The sequence below is a fragment of the Chelonoidis abingdonii genome, chromosome 1 (assembly GCF_003597395.2).
Source record: "Chelonoidis abingdonii isolate Lonesome George chromosome 1, CheloAbing_2.0, whole genome shotgun sequence".
Taxonomy (NCBI): Eukaryota; Metazoa; Chordata; order Testudines; family Testudinidae; genus Chelonoidis; species Chelonoidis abingdonii.
Window position 1 is genome coordinate 165,167,390 of NC_133769.1, and position 16,431 is coordinate 165,183,820.

The 16,431-nt window shown below is 43.9% G+C and overlaps 1 protein-coding gene across 1 annotated transcript in view; it reads right to left on the reverse strand.

The window, feature by feature from the left end:
* Positions 1–1,881: 1,881 nt before the first annotated feature.
* COL8A1 (collagen type VIII alpha 1 chain) overlaps positions 1,882–16,431 on the reverse strand; it is a 155,400-nt gene continuing 140,850 nt past the window's right edge. Inside the window, exons 2-3 of the mRNA XM_032804632.2 lie at positions 6,464–6,779; positions 1,882–3,789 (exon numbers count right to left, since the gene is read on the reverse strand). Of these exons, the coding sequence (XP_032660523.1) occupies positions 1,883–3,789; positions 6,464–6,776 (2,220 nt within the window). The 5' untranslated portion in view covers positions 6,777–6,779 and the 3' untranslated portion in view covers position 1,882. The remainder of the gene's footprint in view (positions 3,790–6,463; positions 6,780–16,431) is intronic.

Genomic DNA, 16,431 nt, shown 5'->3' on the forward strand with positions numbered 1-16,431 from the left:
CACTGGTTTGTTTTTAATAGATTCTGAGTGTCCTTGTGCTCCAAAATGCGAATTTGGTGCTTCAAACTTTCTTTCTAGTCGTTCTGTTAATAAAGGGAAACTTTTTTTATTTTTTAGCTATTTAATAAGATATTTTTTTCAAATCAGTACAAAAAATTTAAATACAAAAATTATTTGCTATTGACATATCTCATACATATTCTGGAAACTCACCAAAGTCACCAGTGTCTGGTAAACTGTCCATTGCCACCAACATTCCATAAAATATCTGAGATCACGCAGCGCACTACAGTCATTGCAGCGTTGTGTTGGTAATACACTGCATTAAACTCTGTATTTAAATAATGGTCATGCCAGTTAAATCTTTTTTTTTTTCCTGCATGGAAGTTCCTAGTTCATTTTGAATTAAATAGGGTTGCATTAGTCAAGACACAGAAGATGTGTTTAGCCTACTTTTAAACTAATGCAATAGTGTGTTGTGCAGCACTGAAAAGGGAAACACAGAAAAGTACAGTATTAAGATATTTTTAAATTAATCTCAGTAATTTTTTGCTGTGAGATTAGCACCATTGTTGAACAGACAGTACCTTGTAAAAACGTTGCTTCCCCCACATACACACACATTTGATGCCTATGTATGCTCATATACAAACTTAGGCAATCGGTAACTAAACATAAATAAAAAGAACTGGAAATCAGTTATTACATTAAATGAAATTGTTCTCAGATGAGTCATAGAGTTTAAGGCCAGTAGGGACCATTAGATTATCTAGTCTGACCTCCTGTATATCAGAGGCCACAAACACCTCTCAGCACCCACACACAATGGAAATGAGACAAAAGTAAAAGAGTTTGCTTGATCCTTATTACTGATTAAAGTTATTGGACAATGTCAAACCAGTTTATTTATTATTTAGCAAACAGAGCAAGTGCCACTTTTGCTGTACGTTCATTAATAAGCTACTTTTGGCTGAATCCCAGAACAAGCGCATTCTCTTAAAAGCCAAACAGAATGCAGTTTCTTAGCAAAGGTATGGGAAAGTGCATGTCTTTATACTGCACTGACGTTCATTGGCCAAAATGCTACATTATTTTAATAATTTGGCATAACATATCTAAAGTCATTAGACTAAAACCATATCTCAGGTCCACCATGTCTACCTTGTGCTTTGTAAATATATATGGAGGCTTCTGGAATGCTGTGGTATTAGGGGATGATCTATTGCCCCCTGAAGTTGATGGCAATTTTCCTTTTGATTCCAATGGCTGTTTGGATAAAGCCCTCAGCTAGCAGTGAGTTAAAATTCTCTTGTGCTAACATTCGTTTCCATCTTAAGTGTTTTATTAGAAGAAACTGTCTTGTGATACTGTATGTGGGGAAAATAAGGATTTCAGCTAAGAGAATCTTTGCTTATGGTTCAGGTTTAGATAAAACCTGTGTTAAAAAAAATCATTACTCAAACTTTATATATATAATCAGATCATTTCATACTGATACATTCTGTTTATTTTAAGTTATCTTTTCATCTCACACTTTAGATCAATGTTCAGTTAAATAGGCAACAGGAGTGAGTGATGTATGCAAGATTTGACCCTTAATACTGCGTTATTGTGAATGAAATGAAGTAAGTATGGTATCACAGAAATATATAATGTACAGCTAATATGTCCCCATTGGATACAGAACAACTGTTATGAACCTGATACACACCATTTTTATAACAAGCTGTGTTTCACATAATGTGAAACTTTGTGTTTTATTTGTTGTACAAGAGGGATCTAAAACTGTCAGTAAATGCATCTTTCAATGGTATAAAAGTCTGAAGCAGAGGAAAAGAGTTGTGATTTTGTCTGGGGGGTTTGTTTTTGTTTTGTTTTGTTTTTACATAGGATACAATAAATATCCTGAGAAAGATGAGTGAACATATTGCCCAGCATAGAGTCCCGCTGCCTGTTCAGATGGCATCTGAATATAAACTTTGTCTCCAGGCACCAGTTGAATGACGGTGCTTCCAGAAGCTTGGTCCAGGAAACCTTTTTTATATTCATCGTATGTATACATCAGTGGCTCATTGTTCTTGTACAAAGCTACCCAGACGCTGGCCCCTTTACAGTGAACATGGTAGGCAAAGTAGTAAATCCCAGGGATCTCACAGGTGAAGATACCAGTCAGTGGGTTATAGTTCTGCCTGCCATTGTAGAGAAGTTTGTCGAATTTCACAGGCACCCCGACCCGTGGGAAGGGTGTGGTGAGTTCTGCTGTGAATGCAGGCATTTCATAGACAGCACCACCATTCTTGCCTTTCTTCCCCATATAGCCAGGTGGGGTCTTCACTCCATCAATGCCAGGCCCCATCTCTGGCAAATATTGTCCAATGGCTGGTGGGGTGGGTGGGATTATTACTGGAGGACCAGGTGGACCTGGAGGCCCTGGAGGACCCTGGAGACCCGGCTGGCCAGGTGGACCAAGTGCCCCAGGTTTTCCTGGTGGTCCTTGCAGCCCTGAAACACCAGGTTTCCCTACTCCTGGAAAGCCTGGTGGACCAGGTACACCTGGTTCACCTTTAGGTCCTGGAAGTCCAGGTGGTCCGATTGGGCCACTGGGTCCTGTGATACCTGGGATTCCAGATGGACCTTGTTGGCCTTGAGCACCGGGGATTCCAGGTTCCCCTTTAGGTCCTAATTGCCCAGGAACACCAGGCAGGCCTGGCAAACCTTTGTGACCAGCTTCTCCCTTTGGCCCCATTGGACCAGGTAGTCCTCTAAGACCTGGGGGTCCTACTTCCCCAGGAAAACCTGGCTTTCCTGGGAAACCTTGTAGGCCAGGTTCACCTTTTGGACCAATAGGTCCTTGAGGCCCTACAGGTCCACCTTCTCCTTTTGGTCCTGGGAAACCAACAGCACCAGATGGCCCCATTACTCCTGGTAATCCTGGTTGACCTGGCTCCCCAGGAGGCCCGCCCATGCCAGGAGGACCCATGTGCCCTTTCTCACCTTTAGGCCCCAGTGCTCCAGGGAACCCAGCCATGCCACGATCACCTTTAGGCCCAGGGAATCCTGGTTTCCCAATCCCTGGTAGGCCTGGGGGCCCTGGTAAACCTGGCAAGCCTTGTTCCCCCTTTCCACCTGGGAATCCAGGCTGGCCAGGGATTCCATCTTGACCTGGTTTTCCAACACCTGGAAGGCCAGGTGGACCTTGAATCCCAGGTGCCCCAAGAAGACCTTGTGGCCCTTGTTCACCTGGAAGTCCCGGTTTACCTATAGGTCCCTGTGGTCCTGGAAACCCAATCATTCCTGGTTTGCCTATCCCTGGGAGTCCAACTGGACCTGGAGGGCCAGGTAACCCAGGTGGACCTTTTAACCCTGGTAAACCTGGAATCCCAATGCCTTTTTCTCCTTTAAGCCCTTGAAGGCCCGGGAGTCCTGGTGGTCCTTTCATTCCTGGTTCACCCTTTACTCCTGGTTGTCCTGGTAATCCTTGAACACCTGGTTTTCCTATTCCAGGCAGTCCAGGAGGCCCTGGTGGTCCCTGTGGCCCTGGTATTCCCATAGGCCCAATCTCTCCCTTTGGTCCCATCTCACCTCTTGACCCAGGGAGCCCCATTGCTCCTGGTTTTCCAGGCATTCCAGGCATACCTGGTTTGCCTATTCCTGGATATCCTTGTGGACCTGGTTTTCCTTTGGCTCCTGGCACTCCATGACCTGGTAATCCTGGGGCCCCGGGTGGCCCTCTTGGTCCAGGCTCACCAGGGGGACCTTGCTCACCTCTCAAACTGGCTAATGGAATTTCTGTTTTTAAGAAAAGAAAGAAAGAGATGAACCATAATTTTAGCTTTATTGGAAATCATGGATGCAGTTTAAATAGCTTGGTCTCATTTAGATATTGCTTGGATTTGTGGTAGATACACTAGGTACTATCACCTCATGGCCCCAGGTGTTGTTGATTAGAATCAAGCATAGCACTTTTATTGTTCTGAATGATTTCATGCACCCCAAATATCACTTTATTTGTAGTATATGTGAAATAGTTATTTTCCCCTCAAAATCTTCCCTTAATTTTTATGTAAAAGCTATCCACATTTTAGGTCAATTTTCCACATATACGGGCCAACTTTCAAGTCTGTGATGAAATGCCAAAAACCTTGAATTTTGAGTAGTTCTTTATTTTGTTATAAATATGTCACCCCTCTAGTTGACGACTTAGTTTACACTTAAATATATTGCTGGTATAGCTATACCATTGTAGCTATGCTGACAAATCTCTTCCAGTGGAGAAGCAGCTTATACCAGCAAAAAAGTGCTTTTCCTGGGCTAGCTTTTCCGGGTTTGACAAGCAAAATAAGCTAAATAGCCAAACATACTTTTATGCGAGACTTCTTAAGTCTATGCAGTTTTAGTAAGTCAATGTATTTCAGCATTGGCAGCCAGCTATATACAAAAATGTATAGTGAGATGTTAAGAATTGAACTTAACCAATGAAAACCAGAAGAAGGTATTTACCAGTGTGATATCTTCAGCATTATCCTTAAATCTGGCATTCTTAATCTTTTCTACCCCATTACCCCTAAATCACCCATTTTTGCCTCTCATGGCCCCATATCCCCGGTCTTTTCTGCCTCTGAATGTTATGCCCTTTCATTTTAAAAGATCTAAACTGATTTGAGACACAATAATTTAATAATCTGTATTGGCTCAATGCATCAAACTAGTCGGGGCTCAACTGTAGCTTTGCCACAGGCCTGTGTATGAGGAAATACATAGCAACACAGGGAAGGAATGGTACCTCTGGGAGGCGCAATTCCTGCCCTGCTTCTCCCTTGTTTCAGCAGTGGGGTGCTGGTGTTAGTGATTTGTTGACGTATATCAGCAGCAAACAATAACACCCTGTGCACCTGCTCAGCTATTCTGCCTGGTGCTTTGAGGAGGGTGGAGTCAAAGCACTGCCCCCTCCCCACTCACTTGTCTGCATAGGTGAAAGGGAAACAGCATGTGCACAGCCCATGGAGGAACATAAAGGGAGTTCTTAACCCCCTCTCCCCCCCATTAATTCCCTGCACATGCACAAAGCAAGGGACAATCTAGCCCATAGCATTTATATAGTACTTAACATCTTCAAAGCACAGTACAAACACTAAGTGCGCTACACCCTATGCAGTAGATAAATTTTACTTCCATTTTACAGGTGCAGATCTACCCATACTACAAGTTAGCTCTGTGGACTGCAGGTTTTCAGATCTTTCTATATAGGTCTGTAGGGCAAACATACCAGACCACAGAGAAATTCCCTGCTGATAGGATGCCCTCCTCCATTAACCCTTGTGACAGGATAGCCTGCCCTGTGGGCTGGAGGGCCTGGGGCTAAGCCAACCTGCTGACAGAGTGAACCCTATCAGAGGGGAATCAGGCAATTCCCCTAAAGAGCAGAAGGTGACTGCAGTAATAGAATGAGAGCCAGGCTTAAGTGGTGATAAAGCTCAGCTGGGAAAAGCTCTGGAGGCAGAGCTAGGCAGAAAGCCCAGGGATTATGGCCAGCCCTCCAGGCAGGAAGGCCTGGGAGAGACCTTGATTAAGCTGGGAAGAGATGGAATCACCAAGAGGAGACCTTAAAAGGCTGGCTAGGAAGTGGCCTAAAGAAAACTGCCGCTCAGGTAAAGGAGCAGACCTAGTTGTTCAGTACAGGGTGCTGGGCTGGAAGCTAGAGTACAGGGTGGGACTGGGTTCCCCATTGGCCTGAAAGAAGTGCCCTAGAGAGGTGGAAGAATTTTTGTTCGTGATAAAGAGATTTGTTTGGGAGTGTTTGGAGGACTGTGGCCCTGGGATGGGTGGCCTTAATATGGGGACCTCGCCAGAGGGCTGAGCTACTGACGGAGAAACTGCCAAACCTCTGGAGTAACTTGGGGGTAGCCCAGTGAGTGAGCTGTTGTGCTCTGTCTGGCCATGAGGGCCCCCAGCAGTGTGGGACCTTGGTTACGTCTCCTTTCCTGGGAAAATCAGTTATTTGGCTGCTCTTGCTATAGGCAAACTAGGCAGCTGGGGTGGCCAGGCCAAACCTGACTGAGGTTGCTGCCACCTTGAGCGCCAGGTTGCAATGCCACTTACTCACATTTGCCCCCCCCCATCACCCCACTGCTCCTGTCATGATGGAGGGGTGGCTGGGCCACACCTGAGTGAATGACACTGTGAGCTGGTGCTTGGCCCCTCCCAACTTCTACCACAAGCAGATTCGGCCACATTCATTGGGCATGTACCCAAGCATGCTCTTCTATGGCAGGAACCTGGCCAACCACTCAAGGTGCGTGCCAGGCTGTGTAAGCCCCTGGCTGCAGAAACAATAAGCAGTGATGTCTTATGACCATTATTTATCTGCAGTTAGGTACTAATTATGGTTCCTAAAATATTAACCCAGTGTTGGTCCCTGCGCGTCTGAGAGGAGTGGGAGGTGGTTTCACTTTCTATTGTTTACCTTTATCTTTTTTTGGCACCATCTCCTTGCCGAGCATAGGCAGCTGTGGGATTTCTTTCATGTACTGAGGCAGATGAGGGTATTCTTTTCCATATTGCATGTGTGGCACCTCCTTGCCCATGTGCTGCATTGGAATGCCTTCTTTGCCCAGTGGCATGTGAGGTACTTGTTGTCCAAGGGCCTGATATTGTGGGATATGGGGTGGCAGCTGCTTGATCCCATAATAGACGGCCCCTTGAATGGATCTCACTAGCTCTAGATAAACTGTTACAGCCACTGCCAGCAGCTGCACACGGGCTAGCAGCACAGCCATGACCTGCAGAAGTAAAGAAAAGGGGATAATTTATTGCACATAAAAACATGCAAATGATATTTTCATACAGAAATCCTGTATCTTAGCCAAAGCCCCTTGTTCTCTGCAGCAAGCTGGACCTAAATTCTGTAGCAAGATCTCTGGATTCTGCATCACTGATGAAAACATTTTTAGCAGCTTCATATGCACTTTAATAGGAAGATTTGTTTAGACATAACCATGAATAATACACTCAATACAATAATCCCTGTGTTTATGTTTATACTAAAACTGGTTTCTTTTATACCATTGCTGCTCCTACACATTCAGGTTTAACTGTGCCATGGGAGTTGGTATTGTAAATGCATATCTGCACTGCAGAAGTCGTTAGAGGAGCTGGAAGTTAGAGTAATTGGATATGGGATGCCTTGGGCTTTGTCACCTGGGCAGGTGGGGGAAGCAAATTAGGATTTGTGGGATAAGCTCACTAGCTGAATTCTCTTTACTAAAATAATCAGCAGTGAAAGAGTTAACTATGCTGATTGTTTAAGTTCTCTTTGTGTTACTACCCCATTGAGAGGACCAGGATGCCTCACCCCTCACAGAGAGGGGCAGCTCTAGGTTTTTTGCCACCCCAAGCCCAAAAAAAACCAAACAAAAAAAACCAAACCCACCTCTGAGAGTGCAACTGCTGAAGCAAAACAAAAACAAACAAACAAACAAAAGGTGTCCAGAATGCTGCCCCTGAAATTGTGCTGCCCCAAGCATGTGCTTGGTTTGCTGGTGCCTACAGCCGGCCCTGCTCACAGAACTTTTGTATTAAGCTATCTATGAGCACAGGCGAACATCATTACATTGGCTACACTCAGTCCACATGTCTGTTTTCTTCATGATAATGGAGGCTAGAAATGTAACTTAAAAAAACCGAAAAGCTCAGATTCTGGAACCGAAATCTGCATCACAGGGTGAATTCTGTGACTACCGTGTACACAGAGCCCAGATTCTATGTCTCCGTTCTTGTTCTTAGTTATAATTGAATGTCCAACCAGCTCACTTCCCTTTTGTATTGGCGGGACATAGGGATTCAGAGAACTGGGAGTTTCCTAGGGAAGAACAGATTTTGGGGACCAGAGTAGGGTGTGACCATAGATGACCTGAGGCAGTGGGAAGAGTCTCTATAGGCTACGCTTTACTTGCTATTCAAGTATTTGTGGTTTGGCTGCTAGTGTCAAAATGTGCACTGCAAACTTGGGGCCTGCTTCTGTCTTCCCTTATTTCCCCCAGGCCTCAGACTCCGCTCCAGAGAACGCTTTGAGCAAGGAGGTTCCCACAGCTGGTAGCGAGGTGTCAAAATAGCTCTTCACCACCCCTAATCACATATGTGGAGGAGAGCGGAGGTCTGGCCAGGGCAGAGTCCTCTGGGTATTCTTGGCTGTGGAACAGCATCTAGCAGGCCATTACAGCCAAATGAAAATTAAGAGTCCATCTAGCTCCTTTACTTTACACCGAGGGCTAGGCAGGCCACTGGAAAATACAATGAAGTGCAAAGGCAGCTAAATCCAGTTTCCTTCTTTCTCTCCCTCCCCTACCACCACCTCTTTGCAAAGTGCAGTTTGTGCCCAACAGAGAATTGGGGCACTTTTTGTCTTGGTGGTGACAAAGTAAAGTGTACTGAACAAGGCACTATGTCCATAATGATGCATATTTGGGGGCAGAGCAGTTTTGCGTTCCTCCTGCTCAGGCCAGGTATATATGGAGCCTACCAGCTCCTGGATCCTGTGAAGGAGGGTCCTGCCTCATATGTATGGCTGCTACCACTAAGGCCCTGCCCCCTAGAGACTGGGGTTCCCTTGGTGGAGAGACTAGACCATGTGTGGCAGGATTCTCCATCTCGAAGGGGTGAACTCCCCAGCTCAGCCATTAGTGGGCCAGGCCAGGTCGGAGCCTGCCAGGCTCAGTGTGCATTGGACCTGGGCCTCTGCCCCAAAAGGAGGGGGAAGGTCAGTGGTCCTGCCCTGAAGATAGATTCTCCTATGGAGTAGGGGGCAATGCCCCTCCCCCGGCCCAAGGAGGAAAGATGGGAGGTTGACCAGACAGGCTTCCCCAGAAGCTGAGGGAAAGTGGGAATGGCCACTGCCCCCTCCCAGAATACTCCAGGGGTAAATTCTAGGGCAGGTCAGTGAGAGCAGAAGTGGGGATGTATGAATAGGGGGGTCTCAGCTGAGGGAGGGAAGGATAAGGGTGGTTGGAGCCGAGGGTGGTGGGTACCATGGTGGGGTGGGAAGGTTGCAGCAGTGGCTCCAGCTGCTGCCTTAAAAACTGGGCCTGCGGTTCTTGTCTCAGCCCTGACCCTGAGGTGATGGAAGTGGGTAGGGAGGTTGGAGATCAATGCAACTAATGGAGTACTGGCGGGTACTCTGCTCCTGGATGTGTCAAGCCTCCTGTGGGTCACAGAAGCCTCCTACAACCCACAGGGAGCAGATCCAGCAGTGAAGTGGTTGCGCACTCCACCAGCTGCTCTGACTCCCTTCTCCAGGCCCCTCAAGCCCTCCCATGTCAGGGAGGGTGTAAGGAAAGTGGGACAAAGGCAACCAGAGCAGCTACAAGGCAGGGAGACCTGGGGAGCAAAAGGAACCTAGGGAAGGATCAACCTGGGGCTGGGTTTCTCTGACTAGCTTCAGCCCCAAGCTCCCCCTTTCCAGCTTAGCAGGGACCTGAGGGTGTATGTGAGGGACGGGAGAGGGCCTCAGTGTAAGGCAGCTCCCACAGAGAACTCATGCTCTAAAACTTTTTTTGACGATCCCTTAAATAATAAGGAATTGCTAAAGGCACAGCTTTGCTGTTAGGTTCTTTCCAGCGTGCTGAGCTCTTCTGTAAATCTGACCACTGATTTTGATGCCAATATGGGGAGCCCAGGCTCTGTTAAAAAGCCCAATAGGGCTGTGGCCACTCGGCCTAATTCACATTAAAATGAAATGTCCTCCATTTTGGATTTTCTTCTTCAGCCAAATGGTTCAGGATGCAGGGTTCAGCCACAAAGTAGTAGTATTAAGGCAAACAAAACATGAATGGAGAGGAACAAGATGGTAAACACTTGGGTGGAACATATACCCCTCTTACTGGCCTGGCCACTCTCAGATTAGAACAGAAAGTAATAATACTTAATCAGATTATAGAAAGAGCACTTTCTACATAAGGACCTCAAAGATTTTACAAAGATGATGCCGCACAACACTTCTGTGAGGTACATCAGATACCTATTCTATAGGTTCTGCAGATGGGTAAAATAAGGCACAGATTGTTTTAAGTCACTTGCCCAAGCTCATAAAATGGGTCAGTGGCAGAGCTAGGAGAACTGTATCATAATGAATATGAACAAGGGGGCCAAATTAAGGTTGCACAGGGAGAACAGACAACCTAAATACTGGTTCTTTCTAATTTTTGAATGCTTAACTTTGTGGCTTTAACATTCTCTTAGTGCATTTTTTGACATAATTCATAGAATAATATAATATCATTATTGTATTTTCTTAATTTAGCATAGTGCATATCCATTAATCTTTCCAAGAATGATCCTAAGTCACACTTGAAAGTAACTGAAGAGGATTGAATTGTTAGAAAGAAGAACTCAATATTTCATTAAAATAATGAAAGTATGTTAGCAAACGTACTCTATATGGTGGATTTGTTTCATGATTCTGAACTCGCACTCCCTATCCTAGGAATTTTATGATCTCAAATGTAGCTAGTTGCTTACAGTATCCAACACAATGTAGGAAAGAAACAGCGCTGTCCAAATAAACAGTACATTTAGTTGTAATTTTGGATGTAAGAATTATAAAATTAGGATTAAATTGCTGGTACTAAATATATAAAACCCCAATTCAGTTGTCCATCCCTATTTAGCAAAACATTTAACCACATGCTTAAGTCCCACTGACATCAATGCGATTTTAGCACTTATTTAAGTGCTTTGCTGAGATGGGGCCTTAGGGTGATCTTGCGCCCCTGAAGTCAGTGGCTGAGCTTCCATGATCCCTCCATGGAAAGCCTTGGAAAACCTTCAGTTGAGAGATAACATTGCCGACACTATATGCTGTGTTTTTGCCTCACTTTTTTTCTCATGGGATTTTAATTAAAAGTCTATCTTTTTTCTGTTTTGTGTAACATCATCCCTGGTTTTGTGGGATCTCAGCCATATATGCACAGCAACCATTTATGACATCAGAAGCAGAGTTTCAATTTTTAGGTATGAATTTTGTACAACCCAGAAAAAGTACAGTTTGCACATCTAATTAACGAAAGGGAGCTGCTCCATGTTTTCTCAATGAAAAGGTTTTTCCTTGAAAGATGACTTCTTCAAAATGAAATTCTTCAAAATGAAATTTTTCACTAAAATTGTCGACATTGGTAAACTTTTTGTTTTTGTGAAAAACGTTGCCTTTTAATTTTAAAATTTTTTTATTGAATGTTTTGGTAAACAAAATTCCACTCAGTTTCATAATGTTTTCTATAGCTTTAATAATTTTCTTTTAAAAATGATATTTTTTGATAAAACTATACATTGGTCCATTTGTATTTTTTTTAAATTTATTTCAAAGTATTGAAAATTGCTTGTGAAACTAGGTGGGGTTTGTTCCGTGCCCCCCCCCCCGCCCCTGCTGTTTTTGACCAACTCTGTAAATAAGACCCTTTTTATTCCATTACCCATTCTAAGAGCTTACTGTTTGTCTCACACTCTTTTTTCTTTTTCAAGATACTGGAAATCTTTCTGTTCACTTTGGGATTGGATCAAGGGTTGTTGGATCAAGCCCCCTTTGGATAACCCTTCCAAAGGAAGAATGGGCAGATATTGTATAGCAAGAAAGGCAGACAGCAGCTAAGCCAAGTCTGTCCTGCCTGTGGCTCTCTTTTCTTTAATGATGCAATACCCCTTAACTTTTTATTAGTTTAATTTTCAGCAGATCTTATTTTTGCATTCTTTGTGCTGCTGTGGGTAACTCACAATATTAAGTTGCTGGTATCTGTGCACATAGTAGGTATTCTTATAGAGTAGTCATTTGTAGAGCTCTGTGTATTATTTTTTTTTAAAGTATCATCTTTTCAGAAGTGGGGAAACTGAGGCATAGAAAGTTGAAGTGACTTGCCCAGAGTCACCCAGTAGGTCAATGTACTAATGTCGTATTCCTTTTTTTAAATTTAAAAAAGTATGTGCCATGTCAGTGTTGGTATGTCTTTTGCACCTTCTTCTTTCATCCTTCTCCCTACCCCCCTGCCACACACACACGGGGCACATACAGGCAAAGTATGTCTCATCGCCCTTCTGTGACTCATTCACAAGAGGATAACAGCACTGCGGCTGAAACTAATGAAATAATTTATTCAGTGTGAGTAGTAGAGTTTTGTACTGAAGCTCTGGGGTTGATTTAGTCACCATTCTCATGGGGGTCATTATGTTTACCCTCCCCCAAACACACCTTTTTTTCCCCTTCCCATTGGACTCCATGGCCAGATCCAAAGCCCAATGAAGTCAATAGAAAGATTCACCCAGAGACTTCAATAGGCTTTTAATCAGGACCCATGACCTCTGAGACCCTAATCCTGTTTCTGCTGTTTTTCATTTCCCCACTGTATTCTCAGTATCCCTTTTTGTTCCCTTTACTAACTCTTAGTGGTAATTAGCATACAGCTTTGACAACAACTAGACAGGGGGGCGGAAACTGTCTCCATGGGAAGGTGAAAGTCCCTCTCACTAAGCACAACTTTTGTGTCCAGCTTTCCTCACTTCCATCTCAAACCAAAGGTATTATCTGTATAAAAAGCAAAGTGATGCCTTGGCTTTGAAGGTACTGGCTAACTTGTGACTGACATTAAACATTGGAATATGCAGGGCTTGGAGAACGGAGTAGTTAAATGGAAGCCTTGCCAACAACAAAAAATGACCATCTTGTTGGGAAATGGAGAGGGGTAGTAGGTAAAATTCCTTTAGGTTTATTTTTTCTCATGCAATGCACTGTTTTTGTGGTTTTATTACAAGATGTGACTACTGTGTACAGGTGAGAGGGATCACAAATGAAGAGTAGACCATATGGACAATAAAATACTTCTAAAAAATCAAATATCTTATGGAGATACAGTAGTCTGCCCATAGTTCAGGATGAAACAAACCCTCAGCCCTCAGACTTTTTTTTTTAAATTTTTTTTTTTTTGACTGACCTCTGTCTTTGCCAAACCTAATCCAATTCACTTGCAATTTCACAGACAAAGTATACCAGGATGGAAAGTCTGAGGCAAATCAGATAAGGCATATGGGAGATAAGAAGGTTCCAAAAATGAGGTGATCTCACACAGTGGTTTTTTTTAAATGTTTTTTTTGGCTCATCGGAACTCCAAAACAGTGTGGCTTGGAAACTTCAAATTTGTTTTAATCTGTTGGTTTTGGCAAGGACTGATGCCTTTGATGGGTTTGCGGGGTTTCTTTGTGAAATTATTTAGGGCTAGATTGTGACTTGGACTATGCTCCCGTGGAGGGAACTAAGAATTTCCTAATGCCCCTGAGAGAGCTACTTGGATCTTAGGATCTACAGCAGACAGCTAGGGAGAGGACAGGAAATGGGCAGAACCATGGCTTTTTCCATCCAGCCATGGGCCAGCACAGCTGAGCCACTGTGCAAAGTGGTGTAATTTACTGCTGGTACAGGTCAGGAGCAAATTATGTCCCCTGCGTCTCCCAGAGAAAGATGGAACTGTGCTTCTGAGAGAACCTCTGCACTGGAGCTGGAAGTGTAATTCCTAACTTGGATAGGCATACCTGCAGTAGCCCTGATTGAGCTCGCATGCTAGAAATAGCAATGTAGCTGCTGCAATGTGATGGGCTAGCTGCCCCAAATGCAATTCCATCTGAAGCCATGGGTATGGACATAGGATGGCCAGTCCATTCCGCTGCCAAGGCAGCTGCAGCTACATCGCTATTTTTAGTACACAAGATCGGCCAGAGCTAGCAGAGCAAGGAATTACACCTCCAGCTCCAGAGTAGACCTACCCTGAACCACAGTGCTTCCAAAACTACTCCTGGGGTTGCGCAGCTTGTGTATCGATCCTTGCTGCCTCTGAGGGCCAGCTTTTTAAAGGTATTTAGGCATCTAAAGACAAGGTGCTTAGAGGGGATTTTCAAAGGGGCCTGAGCACTAACTCCCATGGGAGTTAGGCACCTAGCCACTCCAAATCCCACCAGGCATCTATCAGCATCTCTAGGTGTCTAAACACTTTTAGAAATCTCCATCTGCTTATTTTTAAAGGTTCCATAGCCTTCATGAATTGCAGAAGCAGATGATCATAATGCAGGTAAAAAAGCAAGAAAACGCAAGTGTAGAGAACAGGAAGGAGCAAATCCCACGGGGAGATGCTGGCAGTCAAGGGCAAATGTGAACATTTCTTTTCTCCCCCCACCCTTTCCCAGCAACTTCATGGCCATTCTCCAAATAGATTCGAGATCTGATGAAGCCTCAGATAAATAGCTGAGTGATCAGTTCACCTCACAACCAGGCTTCCTAATCAAGTCTGCTGAATTTCTGTCATATCACAGGGCTGGATGTAGTACAAAATATCTACGCTAATGTGTGTGGGTTCCTTCTGAGAAGCTCAAGCGAAAAGGAGAGGGTGCTTTGACTTGGGGAACCCCTGCTGACCTAAAGAAAAGAAGTGTCCTTAACCCTTGTATCAGTGTCTGATGGAAGATGCGGGGGTGGGGGGAAATTGAGTCAGTGACAATCTCTCACAGCATTAATGCACTTTAGAGCTTCAATAGGGCTGGAGGGCTGGCAAGCAAAGACAGTTCATTGCAATGGAGGATTCAGTCTCTTGTTGTACTGCATGTGCTGTGGTAGCTCAAGGTTAGCCACAGTGCATACAACATGGCACATAATTTGCTTGCTCTATCCTCGATAAAGTAACCGGAAATGAAGGGAGACTATTTTAAAGTGGAACCACACATGTTCCCTTTATTTTATTTTATTTTTTAAGTGTCCCTTTTATAAAAAGCCCAGGATAGGCTTCTGGCCAACTTCAAGTAAGAATCTTTCCCAATGTGTGTCTTCTCCTGAGAAAACAGAAAAGGGCGTTCCTCTGGGTATTTACTGTAATCACTGGAGATCCAGGTCTAAACATAACGTATCAGCAACTACATTTCTTAAAAAGTAACTTTTTAACCCAGTGGCTGTCAACCTTTCCCAGACTACTGTACCCCTTTCAGGAGTCTGACTTGGATACCCCCAAGCTTCAACGAATTTAAAAACTACTTGTAACAAAATCAGACATACAAATATGTCATAGAACGCTGTTACTGAAAAATTGCTCACTTCCTCATTTTTACCATATAATTATAAAATCAACTGGAATATAAATATGGTAATTACACTTCAGTGTACAGTAAATGATTTGTTTATACTGCTCTATAATCTGACATTTTAATTTAGGGTGACCAGATGTCCCAAGTTTGTAGGGACAGTCCCGATTTTTGGGTCTTTTTCTTACATAGGTTCCTATTACCCCTCCACCCCCGTCCCAATTTTTCACATTTGCTGTCTGGTCACCCTATTTTAGTTTGTACTGGCTTCACTAGTGCTTTTTATGTAGCCTGTTCTAAAACTAGGCAAATATCTAGATGAATTGATGTACCCCTGGAAGACCTCTGCATACGCCCAGGGGTACCACCACCGCTTTAACCTGGCTGTGTAAAGAATGCATGGAAGCACTGAAATTCATTCATGTGGGACTTGTGATGTGAAACCATTTACAGGTGGTCTGTCTGGTGAGACTTTAGTGTTAGAATGGGAACTGTGCTCAATTTCGTGTGACTTCCCTGCAACAAATACTTGTTTGAGAGAAACCATATGCAGCTAAGTCTGAGAATCTCTGGGGAGTATTCAGTTTGACACTAGCTTTCTACTGGCTTCCTCTAACTGGCAATGACTGTCTGTGGCACAGTGAAATAACACCCTGGACAGGCTGATTTTAATTTTTTCAGCAACAAGCTGTGGTGGGGCCTGATCCCTTTCTCTTTGAAGTCAATGGGTGTTTTGTGATGGACTTTTCAGTCCAAAGAGGATGAGAACTTTGTGGGTTGGAGCCCCTGCTGCAAACTCTTATTCCTATGAATAGTTCCACTAAAGACAACAAACCTACTCGCATGAGTAAGGGGTTTGCAAGCTTAGCCCTGGATTTTCATCTTTGGGAGGTCATACTGGTTATTGGAAATCCTGTTGGTGGTCCACTTCATTTATTTTTTTTCCAGACAAAGCTCCTGTTGATATCAATGAGAATTTACCCAGTAGAAGGGCATCAGAATTAGGCCCTTAATTTATATTAGGTGGGAAAGGAGAGGTCATGGCAAACTGGGTTTGACATTAAATGTGTAATCCTGCGTCAAACTACTCCCTTTGACTTCAATGAGAGAGGTTTTTTTTCCTCCCTCCAAGAGGAAAAGAAATATAAAACCCTATCAACTTGAAATGCGCCAGTTGCACAGGCAGACAGCACCACACTTTGAGCATCAGCATAGAACTGTTCTGGCAAGCTGCCTAACCGCAGCAAGCGGCAGTTAGTGCATTCATCTGCAGCCAGTTAGAAAACACTTTCATTGTTGTTTGTTACTCTTCACATTAAAAGGAAAATATAC